This window comes from Fusarium coffeatum, assembly GCF_003316985.1.
Source record: "Fusarium coffeatum strain FIESC_28 chromosome Unknown BRIP53273_contig_221, whole genome shotgun sequence".
NCBI lineage: Eukaryota > Fungi > Ascomycota > Sordariomycetes > Hypocreales > Nectriaceae > Fusarium > Fusarium coffeatum.
Window position 1 is genome coordinate 164,647 of NW_022158014.1, and position 27,407 is coordinate 192,053.

General features: G+C 49.0%; 9 protein-coding genes across 9 annotated transcripts; 3 read left to right on the plus strand and 6 right to left on the minus strand.

Moving 5' to 3' along the window:
* Positions 1-915: 915 nt before the first annotated feature.
* Positions 916-2,886, plus strand: FIESC28_09061 (uncharacterized protein; the record flags this gene model as incomplete). The annotated part of the gene is made up of 1 exon (XM_031163198.1): positions 916-2,886. One exon carries the CDS (start codon positions 916-918, stop codon positions 2,884-2,886), a length of 1,971 nt encoding a protein of 656 aa, XP_031012776.1.
* A 1,061-nt stretch (positions 2,887-3,947) lies between these two features.
* Positions 3,948-5,321, minus strand: FIESC28_09062 (uncharacterized protein; the record flags this gene model as incomplete). Its single annotated transcript, XM_031163199.1, has 3 exons — positions 3,948-4,261; positions 4,317-5,025; positions 5,079-5,321. 3 exons carry the CDS (start codon positions 5,319-5,321, stop codon positions 3,948-3,950), a joined length of 1,266 nt encoding a protein of 421 aa, XP_031012777.1.
* A 556-nt stretch (positions 5,322-5,877) lies between these two features.
* FIESC28_09063 (uncharacterized protein) lies at positions 5,878-6,185 on the minus strand (the record flags this gene model as incomplete). Its single annotated transcript, XM_031163200.1, has 2 exons — positions 5,878-6,025; positions 6,076-6,185. 2 exons carry the CDS (start codon positions 6,183-6,185, stop codon positions 5,878-5,880), a joined length of 258 nt encoding a protein of 85 aa, XP_031012778.1.
* A 732-nt stretch (positions 6,186-6,917) lies between these two features.
* Positions 6,918-7,521, minus strand: FIESC28_09064 (uncharacterized protein; the record flags this gene model as incomplete). The annotated part of the gene is made up of 3 exons (XM_031163201.1): positions 6,918-6,939; positions 6,992-7,431; positions 7,489-7,521. 3 exons carry the CDS (start codon positions 7,519-7,521, stop codon positions 6,918-6,920), a joined length of 495 nt encoding a protein of 164 aa, XP_031012779.1.
* Positions 7,522-7,871: 350 nt separating this feature from the next.
* FIESC28_09065 (uncharacterized protein) lies at positions 7,872-8,927 on the minus strand (the record flags this gene model as incomplete). The annotated part of the gene is made up of 2 exons (XM_031163202.1): positions 7,872-8,784; positions 8,830-8,927. 2 exons carry the CDS (start codon positions 8,925-8,927, stop codon positions 7,872-7,874), a joined length of 1,011 nt encoding a protein of 336 aa, XP_031012780.1.
* Positions 8,928-9,563: 636 nt separating this feature from the next.
* FIESC28_09066 (uncharacterized protein) lies at positions 9,564-16,875 on the plus strand (the record flags this gene model as incomplete). The annotated part of the gene is made up of 3 exons (XM_031163203.1): positions 9,564-9,607; positions 9,665-10,521; positions 11,135-16,875. 3 exons carry the CDS (start codon positions 9,564-9,566, stop codon positions 16,873-16,875), a joined length of 6,642 nt encoding a protein of 2,213 aa, XP_031012781.1.
* Positions 16,876-18,983: 2,108 nt separating this feature from the next.
* Positions 18,984-20,062, minus strand: FIESC28_09067 (uncharacterized protein; the record flags this gene model as incomplete). The annotated part of the gene is made up of 3 exons (XM_031163204.1): positions 18,984-19,578; positions 19,634-19,931; positions 20,014-20,062. 3 exons carry the CDS (start codon positions 20,060-20,062, stop codon positions 18,984-18,986), a joined length of 942 nt encoding a protein of 313 aa, XP_031012782.1.
* A 449-nt stretch (positions 20,063-20,511) lies between these two features.
* On the plus strand, positions 20,512-21,148 carry FIESC28_09068 (uncharacterized protein; the record flags this gene model as incomplete). Its single annotated transcript, XM_031163205.1, has 3 exons — positions 20,512-20,913; positions 21,016-21,040; positions 21,108-21,148. The coding sequence occupies 3 exons, from the start codon at positions 20,512-20,514 to the stop codon at positions 21,146-21,148; spliced, it is 468 nt and encodes a 155-aa protein (XP_031012783.1).
* Positions 21,149-21,767: 619 nt separating this feature from the next.
* Positions 21,768-26,063, minus strand: FIESC28_09069 (uncharacterized protein; the record flags this gene model as incomplete). Its single annotated transcript, XM_031163206.1, has 6 exons — positions 21,768-22,521; positions 22,570-23,020; positions 23,071-23,403; positions 23,458-23,611; positions 23,662-25,812; positions 25,881-26,063. The coding sequence occupies 6 exons, from the start codon at positions 26,061-26,063 to the stop codon at positions 21,768-21,770; spliced, it is 4,026 nt and encodes a 1,341-aa protein (XP_031012784.1).
* Positions 26,064-27,407: the final 1,344 nt, after the last annotated feature.

Consider the following 27,407-nt stretch of genomic DNA (forward strand, 5'->3'; position numbering starts at 1 on the left):
TTGAAGGTTTACACTGTAAACAAGACAAGACAAAACGAAACTATATCATCTCGACATCATCTTGTCTCAATACCATCACCACAATTCATACAATACAAATACAGTCAAGCTCTTGCTGCAGCTCATCAGGTGTCGGGTCCCTCCACCGCCACACACCTCACGCATCCATTCGGGACGTGGACACAGACCTCCCTCCCCCATTTCTTCCACTTCTAGGCCCCAAAAACCCGCCAAAGAGAACATCTGCCCCTGGTACGCCCGCCTAATTCGGTCTCCCCTTCTGTACTGTCCACTGCTGGGCTGCCATCGGCCGAATGCCTGGGTATCCCAAACCCGCCTAAAACCAAACCAGCCCAGCCTCTCACTCTCTCATTCACTCTCACTCAGCTCTCTCCACTCCACTCCCGTCTTTTCTCCCGTCCTTCTCCCATCCCATCCCATCTCATTCATCAACTCAGACCAAACACCTCCAGCCGCTCCAACGCCATCTTCAGCATATCCTCCTTTTCATCTTCCTTTTTTCTTCTTGATCACTGTTGCTGCAAAAACTCCCTATCCGCATACCTTCGAAATCTTACCTTTGGTCGCTGGAAATCGTTCCCCTGTTTAAAGGTACTCACGAGTAATCCTGCGTCAATCCGCTCCACCGCGTCACGAACCGTTACGATAACCTCAAAACTCTGCCCGACTCGCCTCTCCTTGGCCAGTCCCCCATCGAGGGGTTTGTCCTCATCGTCGTTCGACCTCGCATTTTCTCGTGTTGTCTTCTCCACGTTACGAATCTGGCCAGACTCTCTGTAATCAGGCTTCAGGTCGCCACACCTCCTCGACAATTTGGGACCCTGAATAATCCCTCCCATACCATACTCCGAAAACCTCCCCTTCGACTGTTGGCCATCGCCATCAACCACAATCATGAGGGAAGTCAACTTTAGTATCCCCAACGTCAACAAGGCGTCCGTTGGTATTACTACCGCCTTGTATGACCGCCGTGCTCTCGATTGCACTTCGACCCTCCCCCTCATCAACTCGCTCAACCATCTCGCCTATCTCACCACATCCTCTGCTCGCATCCGCGACATCCTCACCGTCGATGGAGGTATCGAGCGTCTCGTCTGCATTCTCAAGCAAGGCCGTAGTAAGGACATGATGGGAATGTGGAAATGGAATCTTGCTTTCCAGTGCGTTGTCAATATTGGTGTTCGAGGCACGGAGAACGTCCGCACCCGTGTCGTTGAAGCCGACATGGTCCCTGTCATCGCTACCATCCTCGATAACTACACCAAGGCTGTCGACAAATGCCGCGAGAAGGCCGAAGAAGCGAAACAGAAGCAGAACTACGATCACCATCGTCACCGAGGCCACGAGCACCGCTCGACCCCTAAGGCTTCCTCGTCCAATTCAGCATCAGCCTCCGCTTCAGCATCATCTTCATCATCAGCAACAGCAGGCGCTTCGCCCTTCGGCCCCCGTTCTGGTTCTCGTGTCGAATCCACCGAACAGCGATCTCGTCGTCACGGTCCGCCGCCTTCCATCGATGTTTCAGCCTCTTACGCAGGACCATCCACTGCCGCTCCCCAAACTCACCCTCAGCAGCAGCAATCTTTAGATACTGCTATGAGTGGTTCTCAGTGGCCTCAATCTGCTTCAGAACGTTCTACATCTTGGGGTTCAGCTCGCCATCAGCCCCTGAGAGGCCTTGAAGGCCGTCACGCCACGACTTCGGCCCCTCGTCAGACCATGCAGCCCCTTGCAACCGCAGTCCCAGTCACAGAAACTGTCGAGGGTTTCGTGAGACCCGTTCGTGATATCGACCGTCTTGCTTCCATGGCCCCATTTGGCTCTACAGACCACGCTTCCCAGCCGACATCGCCAACAACACCTTTGCCACCTCCTCAGATGCGCTCGCCCACCGTTCGCCCAGCATCCGCCCTTGGCCCATCAGGTCGATCTCGCCGACGCCCATCGATCCGCCACCAGAACTCGACTGCCGATGCTGATGACATTAACGGTGATAGCATGCCTTCAGATGAGTCCCCTGAGACAGAGATGACAGGTACCGATAACCTGCAATCAGCCGTTGGTATTCAGGATATCACCATGGAGGATGGTGATACCATGCTTGGTGGCACAGCCCTTGACTTGGCTACGCCAACAGTCTCCGAGACCCATCAGGAAGCCAGCACCTTCAACATCAACCACCGTAGTCCCATGGATGGAAGCATTGTTAACAACAATGCTCCGACACCAGTGCCTGCGATTGGACTCTCACCTAACCGCCCTGCCATGACCACACCCCCACAGCCTCCCCTGGCTGCGACCACCGTCCCTCGATATCTCCTCGACCGCAACTTCGTTCCCAACCCCCAGATGGTTGCCGCTATGCCTCGGGAGGAAGATGTGCTTATGTCTCTGCAGCTTCTTGCATACGTCTCCAAGTACTGTGGTCTTCGCTCCTATTTCCAAAAGAGCCACCTTGTCCCGCGTCTCAAGATCGGCAAGGAGCTTGCTGCTATTGACAAGGACATCACCGCCATGGACGAGGACGAGGACGTTCCTGAGGTCTACGATGAAGATGCTGATGACGAAGAGTATCTGCTTTCCAATGACTTCAACCTCTTCCCTCTCGTTGAGAAGTTCACAGTGCGCTACCACAGTACTGACATGCAGTACTGGGCTGGTGTTGTCATGAGAAACCTCTGCCGCAAAGATGATACTCGTGGCGGCATCCGCCAGTGCGCTTACTATCAGTGCGGTAAATGGGAGGAGTACACCCGTCAGTTTGCAAAATGCCGCCGCTGCCGACGCACCAAATACTGCAGTAAGGAGTGTCAGAAGAGTGCATGGGCATTCCACCGCCACTGGTGCGTAGCGGCCACCCAGTAAGCTGGCCGCTCGGCACAATGATTTTCACGACAACCAATTCATAACAGCATCTTCTCGGCGCATTCTGCTGCATCAATGCTTGATTCATACACATTCTTCTTTAAGGGTTGCGAATGCATTGCATAGCAAAGCGTGTCATGAGCGCATGGCGTTTCTTCTCGATACCACTGGTTTTGCTTTCTCTTTTCATGGGCGTCTTGGGGATGGGCATTAACGGTCGCTGACTTTTGGGTGCATATTGCATGTGATTGCACTTTCAATGTTTCTTATTATCTTTATCGCACTTTTCACAACCTTGCGCAGGTTTTCTTTTCTAATTATTTCTTATTGTCGCTGGCAATCGCTCAGATACACCTCTGAGTGCGAGCGTTTCAAACAAGGAGCGGGCATATAGCAGACGACAACAATGCTCGTTCATGTATATAGATACTTCCTACTGCTGGAGGCTCTCGGATGTCGCTACCTTAGGAGCACGGATATCTGGATATGACTGATGACGGAGAACAATGATGGAGAGCAGCGAAAACGATTCGCGACAGACAAATTGAGCACAGTCGACTGCAAAAATTGGATCAGTGGATACTGATGTGCAGTTTCAACAACGTTGGATTGCGGCCTCTTGCTCGGTGACTGGGCCTCCAAAAGGGCATCATCGCAAGAGATCTCAGGACTGCAAGAATTCATATGCAGTCGTGATCACAATCTGCTACATAGTCCCCTTGGGTATAGACGAAATGACCAAAAATTATAAATCAACAAAAAAGCCCCTTAAACTGTAGATGTGAAGACAACTGACAGTCTTGAGATATATGACCTTTATGCCGCTACAGTATCGCTTCTCTTGGCAAAACGTCAGAAAAATTCAAATCGTACAATTCTATAAAGAAAGGTGGTACTTTGGTGACAAAAAATATAAATATTGACCAAATTGTTTCGATTTACAAGCAAGAGGACCCGAAACGCCAGCCCTTGTACTTCATCTGTAGCCTTTTCTTTCAACAGCAATGCATCACACACGCCAAGCTCGTCAACAAGTATTAACACCGGTCTAGTCCCCTCCTCTACCGAGAGCCCATGGTCTTCCTTCTCGCCTTGCCAGGCCGCGACTTGGCTACTCTGCCACCGGCCTTCATCTTCTTGGGGTCGAAGCCGCTGAGATCGCCAGAGCTCATGGCATCGCCTGACTTGGCGTGGCGCTTCTTGCCACCGAAGCCGTACTTCTCGTTCTTCTTGGCTCGCTTGTGGTTGCCGCCAGCTCCGGCACCGCGACCAGCGCCTGAGCGAGGGTTGTGGCCCTTCATTTCCTTCTCGACACCGACGTCGAAGATGTCGGCTTCCTTGGTGTCGAGACCAGCACCACCGGTTTCTGAGCGCTCTGGAAATCATGGTTAGTAAAAGGTGAGATACTGTACGAGTGGTAGAGTACTTACTTCGCTTGAGGTTCTTGATCTTGTCGAGGGTCTCGCGCTTCTCCTTGTGTCGCTCTTGGAGCTTGGCGACTTGGACCTGCTTTCCGAACTTCTTGAGGTCGCGCAGCTTGCGGGCCTCCTGGGCAGCCTTCTTGTTGGATGCCTCCTCGACGAGCTTGGCCTTGACCTTCTCCATGTGGGCATCCTCCTTGATCATCTCGGCGAAGTAGTCCTTGGGACGAGAGAAGGGAACGCCCTCCTGACGGAGGAGCTTGCGGGCCGTGCGAGTGGCCTCAAGACTCTGGGTGTAAAAGGCAAGCTCGCGCTGGAGATCGTCCTGGACGTCGGGGATGGATTCGGATGTGGCGTTGCTGGCGACGAGGGACTGGTGTGTCGCGAAGGGAACAGTCTTGTCTGTGGGAACAGAAATGCGGTTCAAGGCGGCGAGAAGGGCGGTTGTGTTGTTAATGGTAAGTCGCTGGTGAGGAATGATATCTTCCTTATCCTCGTCGTCGAGATCTTCAAGGTCGCTCATGGGGATATCATCGGCTTCAGGATCTTCCTCCTCATCATCGTCCTCTTCAGCTGCCGCTTTGGCGGCCTTCTCAGCCGCCAACTGTGCGATCTCACTCTTCTTGAGGGTATCCCTCTTTGGCTTGCGAATGATCTTCTCTTCAAGCTCGATTGAGGAGTCTGAGTCGTCGCTATCGTTAATGCCGTTCAGGTCGTACTGTGAGTTTCGTTAGTGCAAGTCAAGAATGCATATTGTAAGTAAAGACAAACCTGAGCCTCTTCCTCTTCCTCATCATCCTCCTCCTCGTCATCTTCATCGTCTTCATCCTCAAAATCAGCCTCAATCTGAATTGTCTTCTTCTCCTTCTCTTCGTCTGAGTCCTTGTCGGAAGCCCCACGAGCGGCGGCGTTGCGCTTCTCAGCCTCCTTCTGTTTCTTCAAGAGCTTGAGCTTCTTAAAATCTGTGCCCTTTTCGGCGGCGAGGGCCATCTTTAGCTTGCTTTTCGTGACCATTTTTGCGGCTGTTTTTGTTGATGCGACTTTGGAATGATCTTTTGTCGGCGCAAGCTGCTAGCAAATGTTACTGGTGCTAATAGGAAAAATCTCCAAATTCTGCCGCGGGACCAACTTCACCGCCTTAGCTTTTTTTTAGTGGAGCTTCTTTTTTTCGCGCCTCTGCAGGATCCACTTTTACCATTCAAGAGAATTGCCAAATCGGGTTATCAGCAGGAACCGTTGACTTGGTGTAAGTTGTTGATCGGTTCATAACATGACAGCAATTGCATTTGCTTTGAACTACGTCGACTCTGTCACTACTAGAGGAATCTCAGTGTTGAATCAAAATTGTGGAATCTGATACCGTTTGCATCATGGTCACTAATTTAGATGATGGCTTATAGTTCATGTCACAGTCCAGAGCTCAGTCTTGTTCAATCCAAAGGCCTGTTATATTTAAGAAGTTATAAAATCGTCCCCTCATCTCCTAATAGGCGTCCTTCTCTCATCTCAGCTGCGATGTGAGTGAACAGCCAGCGTAAAAATTAGCTTCCTCATGTCGGCGTCCCGTCACTTAGAGCCAGGTAAAAGCAAAAGTAAACAAGCCATTGAATCCTCTCCTTGCCATATCATCTCCATCTTCCTCCAATTTGTCGTTTGAAAGCGAACACTTCGCCATTGCGTTGTCGTTAGTTGGTTTCGCGTTTTTAGTTGTCAAATTGCTTTCGAAAAGATAGTCCAGAAGTGGTTGGGAAATGCGAAGCTGCTTTACATGACAATGCAGCCGAGAGGGTAGCCGGGCTTCTGTTCAGGCTGCTTCATAACGTTGCAGCCCAGAGGGTAACCGGGCTTCTGAGAAGAGGTGTTGTTGGTGGAAGGCATTTTGAAAGTTGGGGTTGAAAGACTTAGAAAAGTCGGAGAGTATTCTGTGTTGAGAATGGTGAAAAGAGTGTTGTGTGTGTGAAGTGAGTGATTGTTGTGTGTGATGAGATTGAGATTTGGGAGGAAGATGCCATGATCTTTATACTTGAATGAGAACGACTTGACGGTATCAAAATGCTCTCAATTCTGACCGAAATGATACGTATCTCTTAGTGAATTGAATTGAATTGAGTTGCGGTGTTGGCTGTGAAGCCAGTGATCCGTGCAAAACCGCTTAATATTGTTCTCGAGATGGTGTTGCTGTCAGACAAAAGAATACCCGCCGCTAGTGCAGCCACCAACTTGTTACAAACCTTCTAGATTGTGTACCATGTCTTCTTTTCCATGTGAGATAGCCGTTGGAAACTCTCGTTGTTCCGAAAATACCGAGTCATGCTGTCATGTGGTGGTACATCGGTATCGAAGCGCACGGATTGAATATTGATATTTCTTTGTGAATTACTTAGTATTGTTCCCTCGCTTCATATTGTCTTCCAACGCATTGCCACAACATGCCCTGTCGATTTATTCGAACTATATGCTATTATCGGACGAGGCTTACGAGAACCCGGTGCTGATCCAGTTTCAATTCTTGGTCATTCAAAGGACGTTGAGTGATCATTCAGGCAAATGAGACAGCATGCAGCATGGTCATAACTCAGCAATTAACCTATTCTTGCAAAAGGACAATGTCTAAAAACGACTGAAAGGAAGCCTGGATAGGTCGGTTAGTAAGAGTCGAGTACCAGGGTTAGCAAATGACTTACCATTTGCCCTTCAATGTGATAACAACCCATGGTGAGCCTGCCTCGTCCACCTCCTTTTCCACCGTGGTTGAGAAGCAAATGGCACTCATGATACCATCTCCAAACTTCTCATTGAGGATTGCCTTGTAAGCATATCCGTAATTCTGAACAATCTCGTACAAGCGGTAGATGAGAGGCTCAGTAGGAGGCATGGGTCCGGCCTGCCCACGGTTGGGAAAGCCTGTTAGTTGGGCAGCCAACGCTTCCTTGGGGAGGTCAAGGATCTCAGAGAGCTTCTCAACATCTTCAGATGAGGCGGTGGCCTGTCCGTAGAACAATGCTGCCACAGCAACTTCGCTACGACCCAGGCGCTTTGCAATTGCCTCAAAGCTTAGATCCTTGGCGGCCTTGCCGTCAAAGAGTGTCTTTGAGAAGGCAGGAAGCCTATCTGCGATGGTTGACTGAAAGAAGTGAGTATGATGCCGCTATGTAAGTATAGTATGGTAGAGCAATCTTACATCCAAAGTAGCGATGCGTCCCTCGTTTGCCATTGTAACTAACTGTATATGAGAATGTTATATGTTGGTTGAGTGTTGCAAGAAAAGAAAGAGCTCAACTGCAACCATGGAGGTTGCCTATCAAGTCATGAGGGAGATGCTTCCCATTCCGTTATCAGCTTGCGGGGTTATGAGCTCCATGACGTGTCAATGGGTTGCAGTCACACTAAGACTAGGTGGATGAAATCAATATTATATTCGGTGATACACCGGAGACTCGGAAATCGCTTATTTTATATGTATATCTTGTGGTCTTCTGAGATAACAATGGATACTTGTGTTGTGATATCTCAACGTAGCCGCTTGACTAGATCGACTGGTGTTCATTCAACAGCTGCATAATTCTACTCAATCATATATCCTCTTTTAGCAAAAATGTCCCTTGCCTCCCATAGATCGTCTGAACTCAAGACATCTGCGCCCTCATCAATCAATAACTCTCTGAGCTGATTCCGCACCTGGAGCGGCCAATATGGCAAACCCCAATATCGCGCTTTGAGTCCTCGACTATGAGCCTGAGAGATTTGGTTCCGCAATTTTGCCAGTTGCTCGGGCTTGAGGCCTTTTGAACCGACCTTTCCAATCGACTTCTCAAATGAGACACTTGTGTAATACGAGTTCAAGTCTGTGTATCGACCGTCCTCCAATTGGTCAAGTGGCGCATCCAAGAAGACGTCTCGTGAAGGGGTAGCCTCATTCACCAGGTGCAGCTCAGTCTCGCCTGTTCCCACCACTGTAATGGGCCCGGAGACGAACTTTCCATCGTGAACATGACTTAACCAACCCTTTTGGCGAAGCGGCTCCAGTCTCTCGAGCAACAATGGCCATGATGTGTTGGGATTTGACTTCAGGTCCACCAGCAACACCACCGTCTGGTCTGGTTTGCGACCATACACACCTCGAGGCGGAAGACTCGGATCCATGTCTAAGTTTTGAGACTGCAGTAACTCCATTAGCGGTCGGATATACATCGATGACAAAGTTCTGTCCGTCGATAGACCGCCCAGATCATGGCCGACATAGAGCTCATCTTGGACAGCCCAGACATCTGCTTCTATGCCGATACAACCAGCATCTATGGCTGAGTGAAATGGGGCCAGTCTCCAGTAGTCATTATGTGAGTGACATGGTGCAGGCAGTATAGAGTTGAGCCCTGGACCAGATCTGGCTTGAGGACTGTTGGAGTGTACATCAGACACGTAAGGCCAAATGAAGGACGTGCCAGAGATAATGATAGCAAACATGAGAAACATAGAACTGTAGCTGGTTAGAACATGTTCTGCAAGAAAGGAGTTAACTTACGTTATAGCCGCTCCTACTATACCAAAGGCAAACACATAGGGGTTCGTCTTAGTCCCTTTGCCGGCCCCATCAAGAGGTTTGGTCTTTGGAGAAGACATAATCCGGGTTCTGATGATGGCTCATAAACAGAAATTGATTTTCACTTGTGTTTAGTCTCAATAAACATTGTGATCTGGTTTCGTGTTTTGTTTGATAACCTGTAGATGGAAAATAACAAGAGGGAAGCTGTTCTGGCACGCCATTAATAGAAGATGGGACCCACATTCTCGTCAATCATCGATTCTGATAAGACATTTCGTTGTAGGTATTGAAAAGGATCGTCGTATATAGAATGAGATCTCAACGCTCGTACTCTAGGAGATGAAAAGTGTAGAGCCTTACATAAGTTTTTATTTTGTGAACATATTGCCATGTGAAGATGATATCTCTAAAGAGTTGATCTTACAAGCAACTGAACGTCATCTGGCCTAAGTACTTCACCAAGCAGTGACTTCAGCAACCGTAGCGCATGTAGTGTAGTGGATGTACCCGCCTGGGCGAGTAACTTCGAAGCATTGCGGGGCCCTTGCCGTTGCGATAAGCGCTGATAAGAGAATTTTTGGAGCAACTCCCCAAAGTTTCCATCTTCAAGTTTGTCTTCGACGTTGCGATCGCATCAATTTCATATTGACGAATCTGCCACTCTTTGTTACCTCACGAACTGATAGGATAAACAAATTGTTTCAGTCTTCAATATGCCTCACAAACACAAGAGAAAGAGAGGCGACGATGAGTCTGAGTAAGTCGTTATGCTACACTCTCGAATGCGCCATACATGTCTAACTTATTTCTATAGATTCAACCTCCCTCCCTCTCAGAAAGCACGACCCCTGCAAGTTGGCAAAAAGAATGCGGCACCCAAGCCCGGCGCACCAAAGAATACAAAAGCAGCAAAGGACGCTCCCACAGAAACAAAAGCCAAGAAGAGCAAGAAGGCACGCAAAGAAAACGATGCTCCACGAGCCTTTAGGCGAATTATGGCTGTCGCACAGGGCAAAAAGTTCAGATCTGGCCTCGATGACGGCGATGACGGAAAAACCGCGAAACAAAAAGCAGAAGAGCTCAAGATCCGCCCTGGAGAAGATCTTAGAGCATTTGCCCAGCGAGTAGATGCTTCCCTTCCGGTCGCAGGTCTTACCAAAAAGACGGTTATCAAGGACGGAAAAGACGAGCAGGGATTCAAGGTTTACCGCACACGAAAGGAGAGAAATATGCACAAGCTTTACGCCCAATGGCGAGAAGAAGAGCGAAAGATTCAAGAGCAAAAGGAGGAAGCGGCAGACGAAGCTATCGGTGAAGAACTCGACGAGGACCCTACCGGTGCTGCAGCGATTGCCCGATCAACACTCAACGAAGCGACAGGCAAGAGAGCACGAAGAAAGGGTGGCAAGGTGGACGACCCTTGGGAAGAGTTGAAGAAGAAGCGAGCGGAAGCCAAGATCGCCGTACACGACCAGGCGCAAGCACCACCAGAGTTGAACAAGAACATGTCGAAACAGATTAAGATCAAAGACGCTTCCGCCAACGTCGCTGACATTCCCAAGGCTGCGGGCAGTCTGAAGCGAAGGGAGGAGCTGCAGCAGACTCGAGCGGATGTTCTGGAGGCGTATAGGAAGATTCGAGAGCACGAACAGGCCAAGCTGTTGCGGGCAGGTCAGTAAGAATACCCAACAAGAGCGAGTTTAGGTTTCGAAATTTAGAATTGCACATATGAGTCACATCGTGAAATGTTTATGGCTCGTAGACATTCAGCTGTTACTTCAACAAGCCCAACATAAGCTTCAAGTGCCTTGCATGATATTTCGTAGAGCTTGGCTACCACAGTAGCGAATCACTAGTGACTTCGTCAATTGAACTGCAAAGAAGTTCTGGGTGGCATCGTGCATAAGAGCTTGTACATATTTAATTCATGATTATGTCATCATCTTGACGTGCATAAGCCTCCCTCTACCCTCCACTCAGCTCACCCCCCGCTATCCCCACTTCATTTGCTTCGTACAAGAAAAATAACATTTAGCATAACTTCTGCTGGGGCTCGTCGGTTCAATTCGCCCCAGACGACTTTCGTGAAGATTTTTTTAACGCGTCTCATTCACTTAGAAATGATCCTTACGATATCGCTGATGAAATGGCGTCAGAGCTTGAAGGCTTGATCGCTGGCCTTTTGGTGCATATCTCCTGCCATGGCGAAGAAGGCAAGTTTTTGATTGAAGCAACTTATCAGCCCCTGTTGTAAGAGAACAAACTACTAACTAACTGGTTGCAGGGTGCCTTGTGGAAGATGTTTTGAAAGCAATCCATCATCCCTCAACTCATACTGAAACACACTCCGAAGGCAACTCTTCTGTGAAAGACCGTACTGCTGCTACCATTTGGAGCTGGCTTGCTGCAAGACGAGATATTTCTGTTGGTGTTAATCGTGAATACAATCATCTTTCTTTAGAAGAAGTCTTAGCGCTTTCAGCTTCTGGCAGTGCCCCTGGACAAGATGCAGAGACTTCAGAATCACACCCAAACAACTCGACAGCAATTCGCAATGTTCGCGTTTACGCCTCTGAGGACACTATGTGGGAATCTCTCACTGGCCATGCCGTCGACTACAAGCGGGTTCCCAAGTCCGAGTGGATGTTGCTTTTGGGTATAGCCTCGACTACCACCCAAGGAATCCTCCAAGGAGATCTTGGTCGTCTGACGGATCAAGACAAACGATCCGTACCAAAGAGGACCGATTCACTTCTTAAAAAAGGGTATATTGTCAAGAGAACAACCCTTGTTCGCGGAACCAAAACGAGCAAGATGTGGCTGAAACTTTTCGCTCCTCCTTTGCCCAAGGATGGCGAAGGCGCGGATGAAGCTCGACCAGACATGACCCTGACCCGACAAGTACTCGTGGAGGATCTCGAGCCCGTTCCTTGGCGTATCAGATGGACTGGCGAGTCCATTGACTACATCGCGTTGGCCACAACCATCATGGCTATCGTCAAAGAGTGGGGAGTTCTTCAGATGAAAGACATGAAATCTAAGCTTGGCGTGTTAGGGATGCGCTGGCAAATGAAGGTGTTGGCCAAAGTATGCCGTTTTCTCAATCAGCGTGGTGTTATCCAGTATGTGGCAGCAAAGCTAGGAGACAAGGTGTTCAAGGATTGTGTGAAATATGTCAGGGATCTCAGTTCTGAAGATTGGTCGCTGTATCTCTCGACAGGCAAGAGGAAGAGCAAAACCCCTCGGAACCCTGACCTCGATGGCCTTGACGGAAACAAGCAGCTTATAGGACAGGCCTCCAACGTTTCTGAGATATCGAAAGCACCACCGTGGTCTCTAGACAAGCCTGTCCCTGTCATAATTGCAGAAATGGCAAAGCGGTTAGGAGATACTGGACTAACTAACCCTGATGTCTATGCCCTGACGCTGGGCCCTTCTTACAGTCGACACCTTTCTTCCATGACTACTGCACTATCCGTACCAGATCTGCAACCACCTCACTTAGCTCACTTTCAGATTTATAGCGAGCACACAAGATCCGGAAAGGTAGCGTCTTACAGATATTTCGCACCAAATGCCTATCCTAGCCCTCCTGCATCATCCATGGACACCACAGACCAGTCAACATCTATCGCCGATAGCTATGGCTTCTCACAGATTCAATCTACGGCGACATCATCGGAAGGCTCACCGACGCTGGCCGAACTCTGCAACATGGGTTTGGCAAACCGCACAGTAAAAGGTCGCCCCAAGAAGCCCAAGGCCAAGAAAGAAAAGCCTACGCCCACCCCAAAGAAGAAGCCAGGACGAAAACGTCAAGTTGAAGCGTCAGAAGACTTGACACAAATTGAGGCTACTGTAGAGGTTGGTGAACCTCAGGAAGTCGCTGTTTCTCAAGAAGTCGTTGTCTCCGAAGAACCTACCGCATCACACACACAGGAAGGGACTGCCAAAGAAGTAGAAAGACCCTCTCAAGAAATCCAAGAACAGGTTGAAGCTATACAACCAGAAAAAGAAGGCACAGAGCAGACAGATGTAGCCCCTGAGCCACAGAAGGCTGATCAGCTTGTGGTGACTCTCAAATTATCTCCAGATGCTCTCAAAGAACTCTTAACAACACCGGAGGCAGCTTTGATAACCCCTGGACGACCAACACGAACTAGGCCTACGAGGTCGTCCGCTAAGAAAACCGAAACGAGGGTCGTGGATAATGCTGCTGAAGACGAGGAGTCTCAGCAGCAGGAGGATATCAACGATGAGGCTGCAGAGAACAGCTCCAACACGGCGCTATTGAATGGGAGGAAACGCGGCCGTCCAAAGAAAGGCGAGATAAGAAGGAAGAGAAACTCAGAACAGCCCGATAGCAACGCGACTCCCTCAAAATCCTGGGTGTGCGAAAAGTGTGGCAAAGCATGGAAGAATGACAATGGCTTACTGTATCATCTCACCAAAGCTAGGACACCATGTAATCCATCTTTCGATACATCTACTGCAACACCAGTTCGACGTGGAAGAAAGAGAGCTGCTTCCGAAGTTGAAGAAGGACAGGCTGGCGCAACCCCCACTGTTGACGAAGCTCAGGACGAAGCTCAAGATGTTACGATGGAGGACACCTCAGAAATGCCGAATGAGGAGGGACACGATCAGTCAAATGGTCTGGATAAGGACTCAGACAAGAAACAAGACACAGAGCCCAGCACTGTACATGAAGAGATGCCGACTCCGAAACGTGTATCGACGTTGCGTGGTCCTGTCGCTGCTCGCCCAACTTGGTCCTCACGGCCAACCGTCAGTTTCAAGGTACACGCGAATCCAGAACTTCATCGACCCCCAGTTGCCATGTTCGACTCGCCGAAACAGCCTTCGCTCTTGAACGGAACTAATAGCGCCCTTGTTCAAGGCGAAAATAGCCAACTAAGACCAATCCTGGGGTCTTTGAATCGGTCTAATCTGCCCGGAGGTTCTCCAAAGACACCTTGCCCTAAATCCGAAAGAAATGGGTCACAGCCAGCCAGAACTCTTGTTCCAGAGCATTCCACGTCCTTGCAGTCTTTGACTAATGGAACACCCAGCAGGTCTGGCCCTGTGACCAAGTCAAAGACACCAACGACCGTTGGCACTCCGTTGTCGAAAGCCGCCATGAACAGCCGCATCTCCCAAATCATCCAGGGTATTCTGGAAGACCAACAAGGCGTCTTTCCTGGCGGCAAGTCTTTGTGGACAGCCATCACTCTGCGATGGGCAGAATCTTACTCGGAAGTAGCGCCTCAAATTCGCACTTACCAGGCTGCGTTCCGAGAATTATTGAAGAACAAGGGCGTGGCTGAGCATTGGCTCACGTTTCGCAGTAAAAAGGGTGTCACCGAGAAATGTCACATCGTCGTCCGACCTGGAATCGACCCCTTTTCTCCAGAAGCTGCCAGTGTAATTCAAAAGATCCAAGATGCTCATCCGGATCCGTATCTACCTCCTCCATTCGATGCTCAAGTTGATAGCGATCTCCTTAAGCGTGGGCGCCGGGATCTTCCAGAAGAAGTTGAGATGCTCGATGCCCCTGTATACGTGGCACGAGCTGCTCAAAAACGGGCACAGGAGGAGTATGATATGTATGGTGACGATTTTCCACCGCCTCCAAAGCGAGGCCGCAAACGCAAGAGCACATTTGGAGAAGGGCGTCCTCCAAGATCGAGCATGGGGGTATCAATGCGTTATGAACACTTTGAGCCCTCCAATGGTGCCCCTGAAGCCCTTCAGTTCTTGGATCCCAACACCTTTCTGGATGAACATGATGTCGAGGGACCGGAGCATTACTTCAACCATGGTCTTGGTACTGCCTTGCAACAAGACCTTTCGACTCATTTCTCAGGTGAAATCACTTTCGATAAGCCTATTATAGTGTCTGGTTACGACGGCATTTGGCCGTATATTAGCCCTCAAGACTTTGAGATGCAAGATGGTAGCTACACGTTGAAGGGATGGATGCCTGACGGGAACTGGTTCGCTTGGTCGTCAATGATCGAAATGATCGACCGCAAAGCTCATTCCCTCAAACGTCAGAAGCTCCAGCACGATGGTGGGCTTGATCCGTATCAGTCCTTTATTGCGCGAACATATATCTGCACCGATCTTGAGCGTGCATGGTCAGACTCCTTCATTCATGCACCACCGGCAGCTGCAGGCCCTTTCAATATTTTTGTTTCGTTCTTCAGTGAGGCTGGCGGCGAAACGATTGAGACTCCCACTATCTCCTGGCCTTCAGAATGTCAGCTCACACCGAAGTCGTTTTCAACAAACGTTACGGACCCTGCTTTGCTTTTGGATTCGCCCTCTGAAGAGGAGGACGAAGAAGATGAAGATAGCCTCGAATGGCCGAGTTTCCCTGTGTCTTTATCCAGATCAGGATACAGACTCTCTAGGGGCAACCGCCGAGGTCGTGGTGGTCGGCCCAGAGGTTCTGGTGGCCGTCCACGAGCATCTATGCGACAAACAGCACAACAGCCGAGAATTAAACGCGTGCGCCTTGTCACACGAGCTCTGATGCCCCTTCCCGAGGATATGGAGCAATCACAAGGCCAGGTCGATCCCACACCCTTAGCCCATGGTGAGGAAGCAGAGCGCCTTCTCGCTGCGTTGGTCGCTGTGCGTGTATTGCTGGGTGGAGCCGACAAGTCGATCGATTGGGGACTCTTGCTCAAACTATTCCCTGATCTTGCTCTCAAGGATATGCGCCGATTTTGGATCGATGCTCGCCGAGATCAAGCTGCTTACATCAGAAAGCTTACCAAAGATTTTCAGGATCGGTTCATAGTCGCCTACTCTAAGAATGAGCTTCCGGAATTCGATTTTGAGGACCCCATGGACTATGATTGGTATGGCTTGATTGATTGGACGTTGGAACTCCCTCGACGAAGAGGCATCGATCTTGCATCAACACGAGATGCTCTGGATAACGACTATACCTTCCAGGAGGCCACTCCCCATGATGAGGAAGACCCCCGGGAGAAATTCTACAACCCCCAAACATCTGTCTTCGCCCGTTTTGAAGCTATCGCTACGCCAGCATTTGTTACTGTCGACGAGATGCTCAGTCGACCTACTGATGAGCATGTTAGTGTCACTGATAGTGTCATTGCTCGGTCCTGGGTGCGATCCTTGTGTTGCACAGATGAAAGTCGCTACACAGTCGATCAGATCAAACAAAAGTTCTCCACACTGGCTGGCGGAGATCAGGACAAGATCAACCTATTATTGAAGGAGGCTATCGATACTTTGACACAGCAGCGTATCATTTGCAAAAGCAAACGACCGCCTCTTTCTGGAAGACCATTCAGGCTCAATGAAGCCTTTGGCCATGCACTGGGGAAGCTTGCGCAGAGGACCAAGTACAAAGACGCAGCCGATTTCAAGACAGAGCTGGATGCTGTTTTCCGCCGAGGCGAGGCCTACCGAATCCCTTTCACACTCAATGATGGGTCGGTGATGGCGCTGACAAACCTCAACGCAAGCGAAAGGATCAGATTGGTACCAGTAAACGTGCCTCATATCCCCTTGGGCTTCAAGCCGGGCCAGTATGAGATGCGTAAGCTGAAGAAATCACTCTTCTCCCATGATCTTGAAGCAGTTCCCACGAGCTCTTACAAATACGACGAGGATATTGACGTCCTCCGCAAGAGCATTTACGAAGGACCCCCAACTGCAGGCAAGAGCAAGATTAGTGTGCTCCCGCAATGGGTCGACTTTTTTGGACGTCGGGAGGCGGAACGCTGGATGGATGTTTTGGGTGCTTTCTGCTTCGTGTATGCGACCAGAGGCCTTCTGACAATCGAGGGCGTGTGCACCGCTCTCAAACCAGTACTGGAGGAGTTTGAAGCCAAGCTCATTGTGGATTGGGGTGTGAAAACAGGTGTTCTCAAGTATTCGGAAGAAGGCCTGGGACTCATGGTAGGAGAGTGGTGGTGGTTGGCTGTCCCATGGCAATGGGGACGACAGTTCAAGCCTAGGAATTACGATCAGAGCATGGATTAGGGTCTACGGTGTCAGCAGTAATAACTACCTATGTATTCCTGAGTTAATCTGATTATGGTACTGTCTAGAGTCACAGTACTGGAAGAGATCTTGCCAGAAGTTCAAGATAAATATAATATAATTTACTTTCCACAAACTTGAAGGCTGCTCTGACATCGAGCTGTTTGTCTTGGACTATGTTTGCGATTCTAATTTGCTACCGGATTTGCCTCTAAATTGTTTAAGTTTGGTTCTGTATACAATTAGACTCAACAGGAAACTCACTCGTGTTGCCATGGCTAACAGCCAGCAACGGCCAAGATTGTTCATACTAATCAGTTAGTTGTCTTAGCCTTTGTTTATTGCCTAAGTCTTATACAATTATTTCCTAATACTTAGGGAAACTTAGGTAAACTTATGAAATGATTGCATACACGACTAGGATTGGGTTCATCAAGGGCCATGCTAGACTCACATGTTGGACTACATCCACTTGCCTGACCTCCATGACCAGCAAATATTTGGACAGTTTACTATATTTTCTCGTGTACTTCAAACATCAAAAAAATAATCAAGGGCAGAATAATATGTTGGCAGTAAGTGGCAACTATCAATCAATCCGCCGCGAATTCACCTCCCCCGTGAGAATAGGATCCTAGTATATATACTCTCTTATCTCCCTTCTCGTCTCTTCTTTCTTTTCTTTCTTCTACTCATCTTGTCTATTATATATACTAAAGCTCCCTAATACTGTACAAGTCATCAGTATTATATAAACTAAACGACATCGGCGTATGTGATTACCTCCTCTCGATGCTTCCTGAGACTCTTTGACCAACTTATTTATTATAAAGAGGTACAAGGAAAGCAATGACACCACATCAATATGAAGACCTGTGTCTGGTCTGGAACCAGGAGGTAGTGCTTTATCCCCGAGTCTTGCTTAATGATCCGAGTTCGTCGCCAGCATTGTCCAGTCAGGTATTACACCTGACACAATGATACTGGTATGGCATTGGTATGATCAGGACCTTGACGTTGTCGGACGGAATATCGCATCAGCCAACAAAGGCCATAAGAAATGCCCCCAGCCCCGGGAAAACAGTATCCCTCTCATACAGTTCTCCAGAGACACCCTCCATCAGTTTCGAGTTGGTCCAGGTAGGGAACTGCACCCTTTAACTCCGAGAAGCAGTCTTGTGGGTCGAAATCATCAGGCTCTTGTAGATTCTTAGCAAGCAAGAGCCATTCCAGATGTTCTAGACTGGCTTCGTATATATATGTATTCATCAAGGAACGCGACTCAACACCGCAACCAGACCGCATCCATCAACCAGCAAATCATCCCATCAAGGACTTTTTCTCGGTTGTTGAGGATGCTGCAGACCAGGTCCGTGGCTCCATTGTTAAGATCAGGATCTCAAAATGCTAACTTTGGGATCAATACAGAAAGACACGAGTCTTCGTGCAACGGTTGCTTTCAGGCCCCTGGCAGGCCCTATAAGCTCAAGGTGCATATAGAGGCCGATCACGATGGTAAGACTTGGGCGTGCCGTTACGAAGTCGAAAGTGGTTGCAAAAGGCGATTCAAAAGCTCAGGAATCCACACTACGCAGGCCAATGTAACACCTGTCAGTGTCGCCAACACCTGGTAGCAGATGCCTGGCACTGAGTCTGGGCAACACTCTTTTCAACTGCAATCAGGACAATAACTATGGGAATCAGATGAGTACTTAGTCGAGTTTCTACGTTAAATGAAAATGATGGGACAAAGGGGCTTTGGTATACGCAGGCAGTTTGGTAACTCAGGGCTTATGTACATTTAGAACGTCCTGTATCTTCAAGGGGCTACGCTGGAGCATATAATTAGAGTAATATAAGGTACTCTCAGTATCACAACTCTACGGGATCGAATGTGCAGTGTTCCTCCTCGGTGTACGGGGAAGATAATGGATACAACCCATGAGTTTTGTTCCCAAACGAAAGTAAACATAGTAAATAATGTGTAGAATGGGATACTCAATTCATATGGATATCTAATTTGCTCCCTAGAACCAAAGTTGATCAAAATGCACCAGACGCCGTTCAGCCAAAAACAAAAACGCTTCACGAGCAGCTACGCATAGTGTTTACACGGCAAATATGATCTTGAGCACAAGCGCCACCAGGAGCACCACCAACACGACAATGGCCCGGTCGAGCCACAAAGGAACACCATCGTCAGACGCTCTTCGCGCTGGGTGAGGTTGAGCCTGTACTGCCATCGGCGCGGCGACCGGTGCTTGGACCGCCGGGGCCGGGGCCGGAAGAGGAATTGTTCGGGTTGGAGTGGGGTTCCGGTTGTCAAATTGCGGTTGAGGGGCCGGAGGGTCATTGTCAGCAGGACCCGGACCAACATCTGGCGCAGTCTGAACAAACCCTTCTGCAAGTTGAGCTGTCTCGGCATCATCGTTGGTCTCTTCGGTTTTGTTTTCGCCCTCCTTCTTAGTTCCCATCTCATCTCGCCATCCCATGTTCAGCTCTTTGGGGACTTCAACCTCTTGAGCGCTCGATGATGCTTCCTTTGCTCGCTCTTCGCATTCCTGGATTATCTCGCCATTTGTCTTTCCGCATGACGAACACTTAAATGTCGATGACTCGTTGGCAAGTCGTTGGCGCACAGCGTCGGTCGTCTCGAGACCACCTAATTGACCGCGGGCGTCTGTTTCCATGAAACTTCGAAGTCTGTCCACACATATTAGCCTATGTGATACCACTTAATCGCCCAAGTGAAACATACGCTACCAGAGCTGTGCGAACTCCCCATGCGGGTTGCCACGTCTCCTCATGGTGACCACTAATACTCAAGCAAATCTCACGGTTGGCCTCAAAACGACCACTTGGTGTCATGAAACGGAATGAAGGCGGTCGGAGGGGGTATGTAGGAGGTAGAACTATACGGCCATGGTAGATGCCGTTGCTGTAGACCGAGTTGGGAGGTCCGCGGAGTGTGAAATGCCATTCGAAGAGATCGGACTCAAGAGGCTCGGCCGTGTAATCGGCGGATGGAGAATTAGAGATCTCGGCTGCTTCGCGAACTGGACACTTGGTCAGCTATGAGGCTCATCGTAGACTCAACGACATTTCGCAAAGTATGCGCTGTCGCAGCTGGACACTTACGTATACGCCGGATTGTAGGTGATTTGGAGCTGAACTTTGGAGTTGCCATGGCGAACTTGTGCGTTCACTGCAGCTCGCGCAGTCGCTGTTCACCGAAATGTAGGTTTTTGCAAATGATAATGGATACGTGATGTTTCTGGAGAGTAGATAGCTCTAGGAGGACATTCCTTGGCAGACGTGGAGAGCTGTTTCACGGGATAACGACGTGGGATATCGAGCACTGGCCACGGTAGCAGAATCAAAACTTGAGGAGCTTCTCCAAAAGGGAAGAATCACTTAAGGGACAGGTCAAAGTATATATGATAAAAAAGAAGAAAAGTCAGCTTAGTCTAGGTTGTTCCCAAACTCTTATTTGATGGATATGAATGCCAGGTGGTATCTTAACTTAGTAGATCTGGTCTGGGGCCGGATCCAGCTCTAACGGCAGCGGGAGAGCCCCACCGATGATGCACGCAAGAACAATTCCCATATAGCACTACTACTTTTAGATGCATATGCATGTACCAAAGCAATTGGAGCTTTGTAGTGGTCTCGTCCAATCACAAGCTACCATTACCTAAGCAGGTCAGTCGCCGAATTGGCTCGGTTCACGACTCCATCAAGACTGACCATTGCGTATCATCACTATTCTCGTCGCCTCGTTCCCGGCTCTCAATTCGGTCTCTACGTACGTCAATCGCGCCTCCCAACCGATCACGATCTCTCGCCAATGTTCAATCCCAGCTAACGTCACCTCCATCTGCAGTCCGAACCCCCGAACCGAGCGACATTCCCAACGACTTCATCATGGCTGGTCACGGTCATCACAGCTTCAACGGCCCTCCCAAGCCCCCTGTGGCTCACGTTCCCCGTATCTACCGATTCACTGCGACTGCTCTGGGTGCTGGCATGTGGTTCTTCGTGAGTCAGCCCCGCCAAATACGATTCTGAGCTTGGATTTGAAGCATCGAAGCGAAACTCATGACGATCATATGGATGAATTGCTAACGAGTTATGATGCAGCTCATGTACCGAGCTAAGAAGGACGGTATGTTATATACAAGCGAAAACGCAACGCATCGGTTGCTCGAGGTACAATGGCTAACATGCTCCAGGTGCCGTCCTCCTCGGCCTCAAGCACCCTTGGGACCACTAAACGAATTCCAACAACGATTACTTCTTTTACGCAATAGTTACAATGAGAGGCATCGGTTGCCGACATTAAAGGATACATGGGTTCGATGCGGTGTATATAGGGCAAAAGAGGCTCTAGAATTGATACGAAATCTTCAATCTTGATTACCATTGTGACTTTTGTGTTTCTGGATATCAACAAATGCTGGCATATCGAACAGCCTTTGTAGCGGTATTGTGTCGCCCTGTGGACGAGAAAGAGGTCATAACCCATCAGCGGCCATTGTTGCTGCACTTTTCTTCTCCGTGACATAAATCATCGAGATCGGTCATCTAATTGCATGATGAATGGTTGTTTGAACATTAATGTCATCTTGACTATGACTATCTTAAATGCCGAGACCAAATCAGGGTGTGTTGGTAAGTGTAGTGTTAAAGTGCTTGTCTAGTTCAGCGGGCAAAGGGAAAAGGCTCATAGTTCAATTTCAGACGTTGGTGTATTGTCCAATTCTCATTATGCTTTTAACCCATCATAGAAAATCTGATGCAACCTGGCGGCAACGACCCTTCTATTCTAGCAATTCGATTGAATCGTTCAACAAGAAACCCTCCCCTCATTCAATGGCACTCTTTGCCGCATTTTAAATCCGTGATGATTCCGCAATCACCTTGTACTCCTTGCGCTTCTTACCCTTTCCTGTCACTGACTGCTGGATGGTTCCAATAAGACGAGCCAGCTTTAGGGCGAGGAAGTGCTCAAATGCCCAGGCCACAACAAAGTAGGCAGCACCCAACGCGATTAGGAACAGTTCGTAGTCCCAGCTCATACCTGTCAACTGCATGAGATTCTTGACCCACTCGGCAGGCGTCAAAATCATGTAAACAGTGATCAAAAGGGCGATGAAAATAGTTGCCGCGAATGGCCAGTTCTGCGTAGTTCGTTGACGGAATGGACGACCTGCGTTCAAGATAACACCGGACAGGATGTACTCAAAGCAGGAGAATAAGAAGAGTGCGGTGTTTTGCGAGTTCTCAATGCTGGGCTCGTCCTTGTGCACCACTGGAGGGATGTACCAGGACTGCTCCTTAACAGTGATGTAAGTCACGGTCTGGAAAGCAATGCAGATAAGCATGAATCCCAAAAGAGGCGTAAGAACCTTGCGCGACACCAAGTCCGCGGTGGGACGCTTGCGGCAGAGTCGGGGTGCCGGTCCTGCCCAGCCCATGAAGATGGCAATGGGAAGAATGAGAGCAAGATCAATGAAAAGGAACTGGAAATCTCCCAAGTTCGATGCGCGGGCATAGAGAAATGTGACTGATGTGAACTGAATTGCCGAGTACAAACTCATGTACTTGAAGCAACTGAAACTTGTCACCAGCGCAGCGCGGCCCTCCCTAATAGATGGTTAGACTAGTCTTGGCATTAGACTCGTTTTGACTTACTTGATGACTTCCAAAACACAGCGAATGTCGAATACTCGGGAAGTGAAAGGGGCTGCCACAGAAGCTTCTGCTTCAGACAGAGAGATGCCGACATCCGCAGCCTTCAGAGCACCACAATCGTTTGCTCCATCACCACAGAAACCGCAAGTGTAATCAATGCTCTGCAGCTTCTCAACCAACTCGTGCTTCTCATCAGGAGACATTCTAGCAAAGACTTTTCCGTTGATGAGCATCCGTTGAAGAGCCTGGGGCGAGGCATAATCAATCATCCACCGGAAAACATCACCACTGACAGCCAAGGTGTAGTTACGGAGGTTGGTGATTTCGAAAGGCAGCGAAGCATCAGCTTCTGGAGGTGGTGGCAAAGGCAACAAGGTCTTGTCGTTGAGATGATACATGTTGTTGTCGATACTCTCCCATTCAATCTTAGCTGCAGCATCCCGGAAATCGCCTTTTTTTCGAGTCAGTTTACTATCACATAAGCAATAGGTCTCCACATACCTTCGATAAAGCGTGGCACAAAACAATGTGCCTCGCGATCCATGAGACCACACTCTCGTGCGACGCTAATGGCTGTCAAGATGTTGTCACCTGTCACCATAACTGCGCCAATGTTGGAGGCCAGAAGCTCTTCTAATACCGCTGCAGTTGTGGGCTTGAGCTTGTTCTCAAAAACGATGAAACCAACGAAATCGAGGTCACTTTCGACTTCATTTCGAGTCATCTTTTGGGCTTTGACCCAGCTGAGCTTCTTAAGATGACGGCTGGCAACTCCAATAACACGATAACCCTTGTGAGTATACCAAGAGAGCAACTCATCGTAGTCCTCGGGGACTGCAAAGGTTCAATCAGTAAAGATACTAGCATAGTCTTTTACAGAACACTTACAGCTTTCGGGGCGGCAAATTTCCTTCATAGCTTCAGGGGCTCCCTTGACAAAAATATCACCACTCTTCTGGCCGAACGGACGAACAATTACACTAGCACGTCGTAGGTGGGAGACAAATTCAAATGATTTTTGTACGCCAAGCTCGACGTTGCCCTATCAAATTGTTAGCTATTTTCTTGGGGTGCATTTCAAAGATTCCTTACGTTAGGAGGTCGCGCAACAGAAGGTGCCAAACCACCTTGCTCTTCGTCTTCGTCGGAGACATTCTGTTTCCCTTCTTCATACGTCCAGCGAGTGAACTCGAACATCTTGAGGTCCAGTGGGTCGCCGACAAGCTCATCATCGACAGATCGTAGAGAGTGACAGGTGGCCATAGTGTGCAGTGCAGCGCGGTAGGTATCCTGTGCGTTCTGTCGTGTGGCTTCGGCTAGCAACATCTGGGGTTCAGTCACAATCTCACTGAACTTGTTGGAGTCGCGGTCAACAACACGAACACCAAGAACATCCAGTCCTTCTTCGGTCAATGTTCCTGTCTTGTCAAAACACATGATGTCAATCTTTCCACCAACATTAACTCGCTGTGGGCTGATACAGAAGATTTGTTTCTTCTTCAGCCGATTCAGAGCAAAGTTGGTTCCGATTGTGAGCGTAGCAGGCAGAGCAGGAGGCACAACAATAGTGATGAGATCGAGCGCTCGAATGATGATGAGATGCCATGCGAGGCCAAGTCGGATAAAGTTTACCAGAGAAGCCATGAAACCAATAGCAGCAACGATAGCCATTACACTGATGTAACGGAATGAATCGCGGTAAAACTTGAATCCAGATGGCTTAGGGAACAGCATTGACCGGACCAGTGCACCTTTTGTGGTATTGAAACCAGTCCGGACAACGAGGGCGAGCGCAACAGCGTCGTCCCCTTGGTCCTCCTGAGGCCTTCTGGCGCGGATGATTTTGGTACCACAAAAGAGGAAATGTCGTGCAGTCTCAGGGGTAACAGACGATGCAGCCAAGTCCATTGCAAGCAGAGTTTCATCGGTTGCTGGAATCTTTGAGACAGGAACCGATTCGCCTGTTAGCATACTTTCGTTAACGATGCAATCTCCAGTAAGCAAAAGACTGTCGCTGGGTAGCTGAGTCAAGCTGGGATCGCTTAGCTCGTAGACATCTCCAGGAACCAGATCGCTTGAGCTGATAAATCGCCAGAAGCCATTTCGGAGGACTCGCACATCGCATTCGAACCGTGAAATCTCACGTAGTCGTTTCATCGTAGCCCGAGTTTCAATGAGCGTGGCTGCGATACTGCCAACGGACATGAGGAAAATAGCCACTGCATAATAGTAGTAACTGTCCATCGACCACAGTACCAGACTTGCGATTTGGAAAACGTAGAAAGGGTGGAGAACTTCGTCCACCAAAAGCTGCCCGGTTGACTTTTGCTCAATATCGATGAGGTTATTTCCGAAGACAACTTCACGAACACCCTTTTCATCGGTATCCAGTCCGGCACGTGTCAGTCGAACGTCGGTCCAATTGGGATCTTTCCAGCCACTGAAGAGCATAAACTTATCCTTGAGCGGATGGAAGCATAGTCGAATGTAGCGATAGTCCAGAGTGCGAAGGTCGTCAACTATGGGGTCGACATCCTCATCCATGGCATCCGAGTAGTACTTTTCCGGTAAGCCGAAGATACTTGATAGCGGCCTGCCATAAATTTGAGATCGAACATCCATGGTAATGAGCTCTCCCCACTGGTTTTCTATAACAACCCATTCACATTCCCCAAGAGGAGTTGCTTGTCCAAGAAGACCGACATACCACCGGGGCAGCCATCGAAAGAGCAGGTAGGCGAGACCACAAGTAAGAATACAGAGTGTGATGTATATCGCAGATCCGATCTTGCTCGTTTTGAAACCTGCAATGACGATTGTGAGATCTTCGTTGGCCAAATAAACCTTTTGGCTGGTACGTCCTTGCCGACGGAAACTACCATGAGTAGCTGTGCTATCTCGTCGCAAAAGATGTGCGTTGACCGAATGACGAGAATATACTGATGAGTGTCGGCGCAAAACGTAATCGTCCTCAGAAATACGGTAGTCGCGCTCCGGGGATTCATCGTATTCCTCAGTATCATCCACTCCAAATTCCAAGTCTCCGATATCTGAGACGCTTCGTCGGATATAGTCGCCAGCAATGCTTTGCACGGCTACGCTTTCAGCATCATCATCGTCGGGGAAACCTTCGTTCTCGTCATCGTAGTACGTGAAGCTGGCGGTCGAATCGGCGCGAGGTCTTCGGTGGGAGAAAGCGGATACACTGGTGGGAAGACTTTCGGCAACAGGTCCGGAGAAAAGCTGAGGAAGTTATAGTTAGCATCAACTATTGGATGAATGCGCGATGCTTTGGTGTATTTCATCCGTACCTCTTCATGCGCCATCTCCACATCTTCGAAAATGCTGGATCTGCTCTGGTTAGAGCTCATGCGATAGAGCGAACGGCGCGCATTGCCATTGCTGTTTCCATTGCCATTGGCATTGGATCCGCGATGACCACGATGGCCATGGTCCTGGCCCGGATCAGGGCTTCGGCGACCGTCTTCATCCATCAATTAATTTTTAGACAAAGATGGTTGGCATGGTACAAACAAATTCTCAAAAAGTTTGGAATAAGAATTTTGTTTGAAAGTTGTAAGTCGCGCCCCGATTACGTCGTTGGCTGAGCACTCGTGCCCTGACCAAGGCTGGACACGGAAACTCATACCGGTATACCGAACTAGCCCCGCCAACGATCATTGGTCTGTATCTAATCAGTTAGGCAAGGCTGCGATAAGAATCACTTTCACCCAACGGCAAGAGACTTTGAGTGTCATGATGTCAATAAACTGTATTGGAATTCATGGTGATGGTGTTTAGGAAGCTATCTTCTAGAACTCAGACATGACTAGAATAAGACTAGTATGCATGAATCATGGGGTATGTAAAATTACAGTACTTCATGATCAGAAACTACTACTGTAGCTGTCCTGGTCGGTCAAGAATTAGACTGGACTGCCAGATGGGACTGGACTGGAGCCTGCAACCTCAATTTTATTTATTTATCTTCGTTGTCAACAGAAGCAGTTGATGGACGAATAGGAAGTTGCAGAAATAGCCTGCCCACTCCAAAGATACAAGGGCGCGATTCGTGACGCATCCCTCGACTTTGTTGGTATCGGTCAACCATCAAGCTGCAGCCAATCGTGCAGGGTCCCTTCACAGTGCGTACGAGCCGCATCTCATCAAGATACGATACCTACATATGATAAGTTGAGTCGAGTTGAGTTGTTGGACATGTTCTTTTCAACCCTTCTATCCGAACCAAAAGGGTCCTCCCTGGTGTATCGATTCTCGGATATTTGTTAGTTGGCTTTATTTTTCTCTCCCTAGCCTGTTGGGTCCTGTACAGAGTACTACCTCATGTAACGACAACACGCAAACTATCAGCAAGTAGTATTTCGGGGTTCATCCTCGCTTGATTCATGCTCTCTCAATGTAACGCGGTTTCCCGAGATTACCTATGAGCCAGTCCTTAAGGTAGCTGCTGTACAGTATCAGTTCCGAGTCTCCCCTCGGGCAAGGCCGGGTGTCTAGTCAACAAAACAAGTCGCATATCAATTCAAGACAATTTGTTGTTCCTGATTAGAGGCGCCACCATTCCAGAGCCTCGGTCATTAAAGTACAGTAAAGAAAACCTTACAGCCGAAAGGCAGGCTGGCTATCTCGGGTTGAGTTGAAAGTACTGTTGCACCGTACAGGGCATGGATGGGGAAAGGGAATATCTACGACAAGGGATCCAGGAGTGTCGTGTTCTGGAATCCATCTAGAGCGTGGCGAGTGCTTCCATGTACTGCGAATGGGCGAGTCGGAGAGAATCACGCATGACAGCGCCACAGGTGCAGACAACGCTAGAG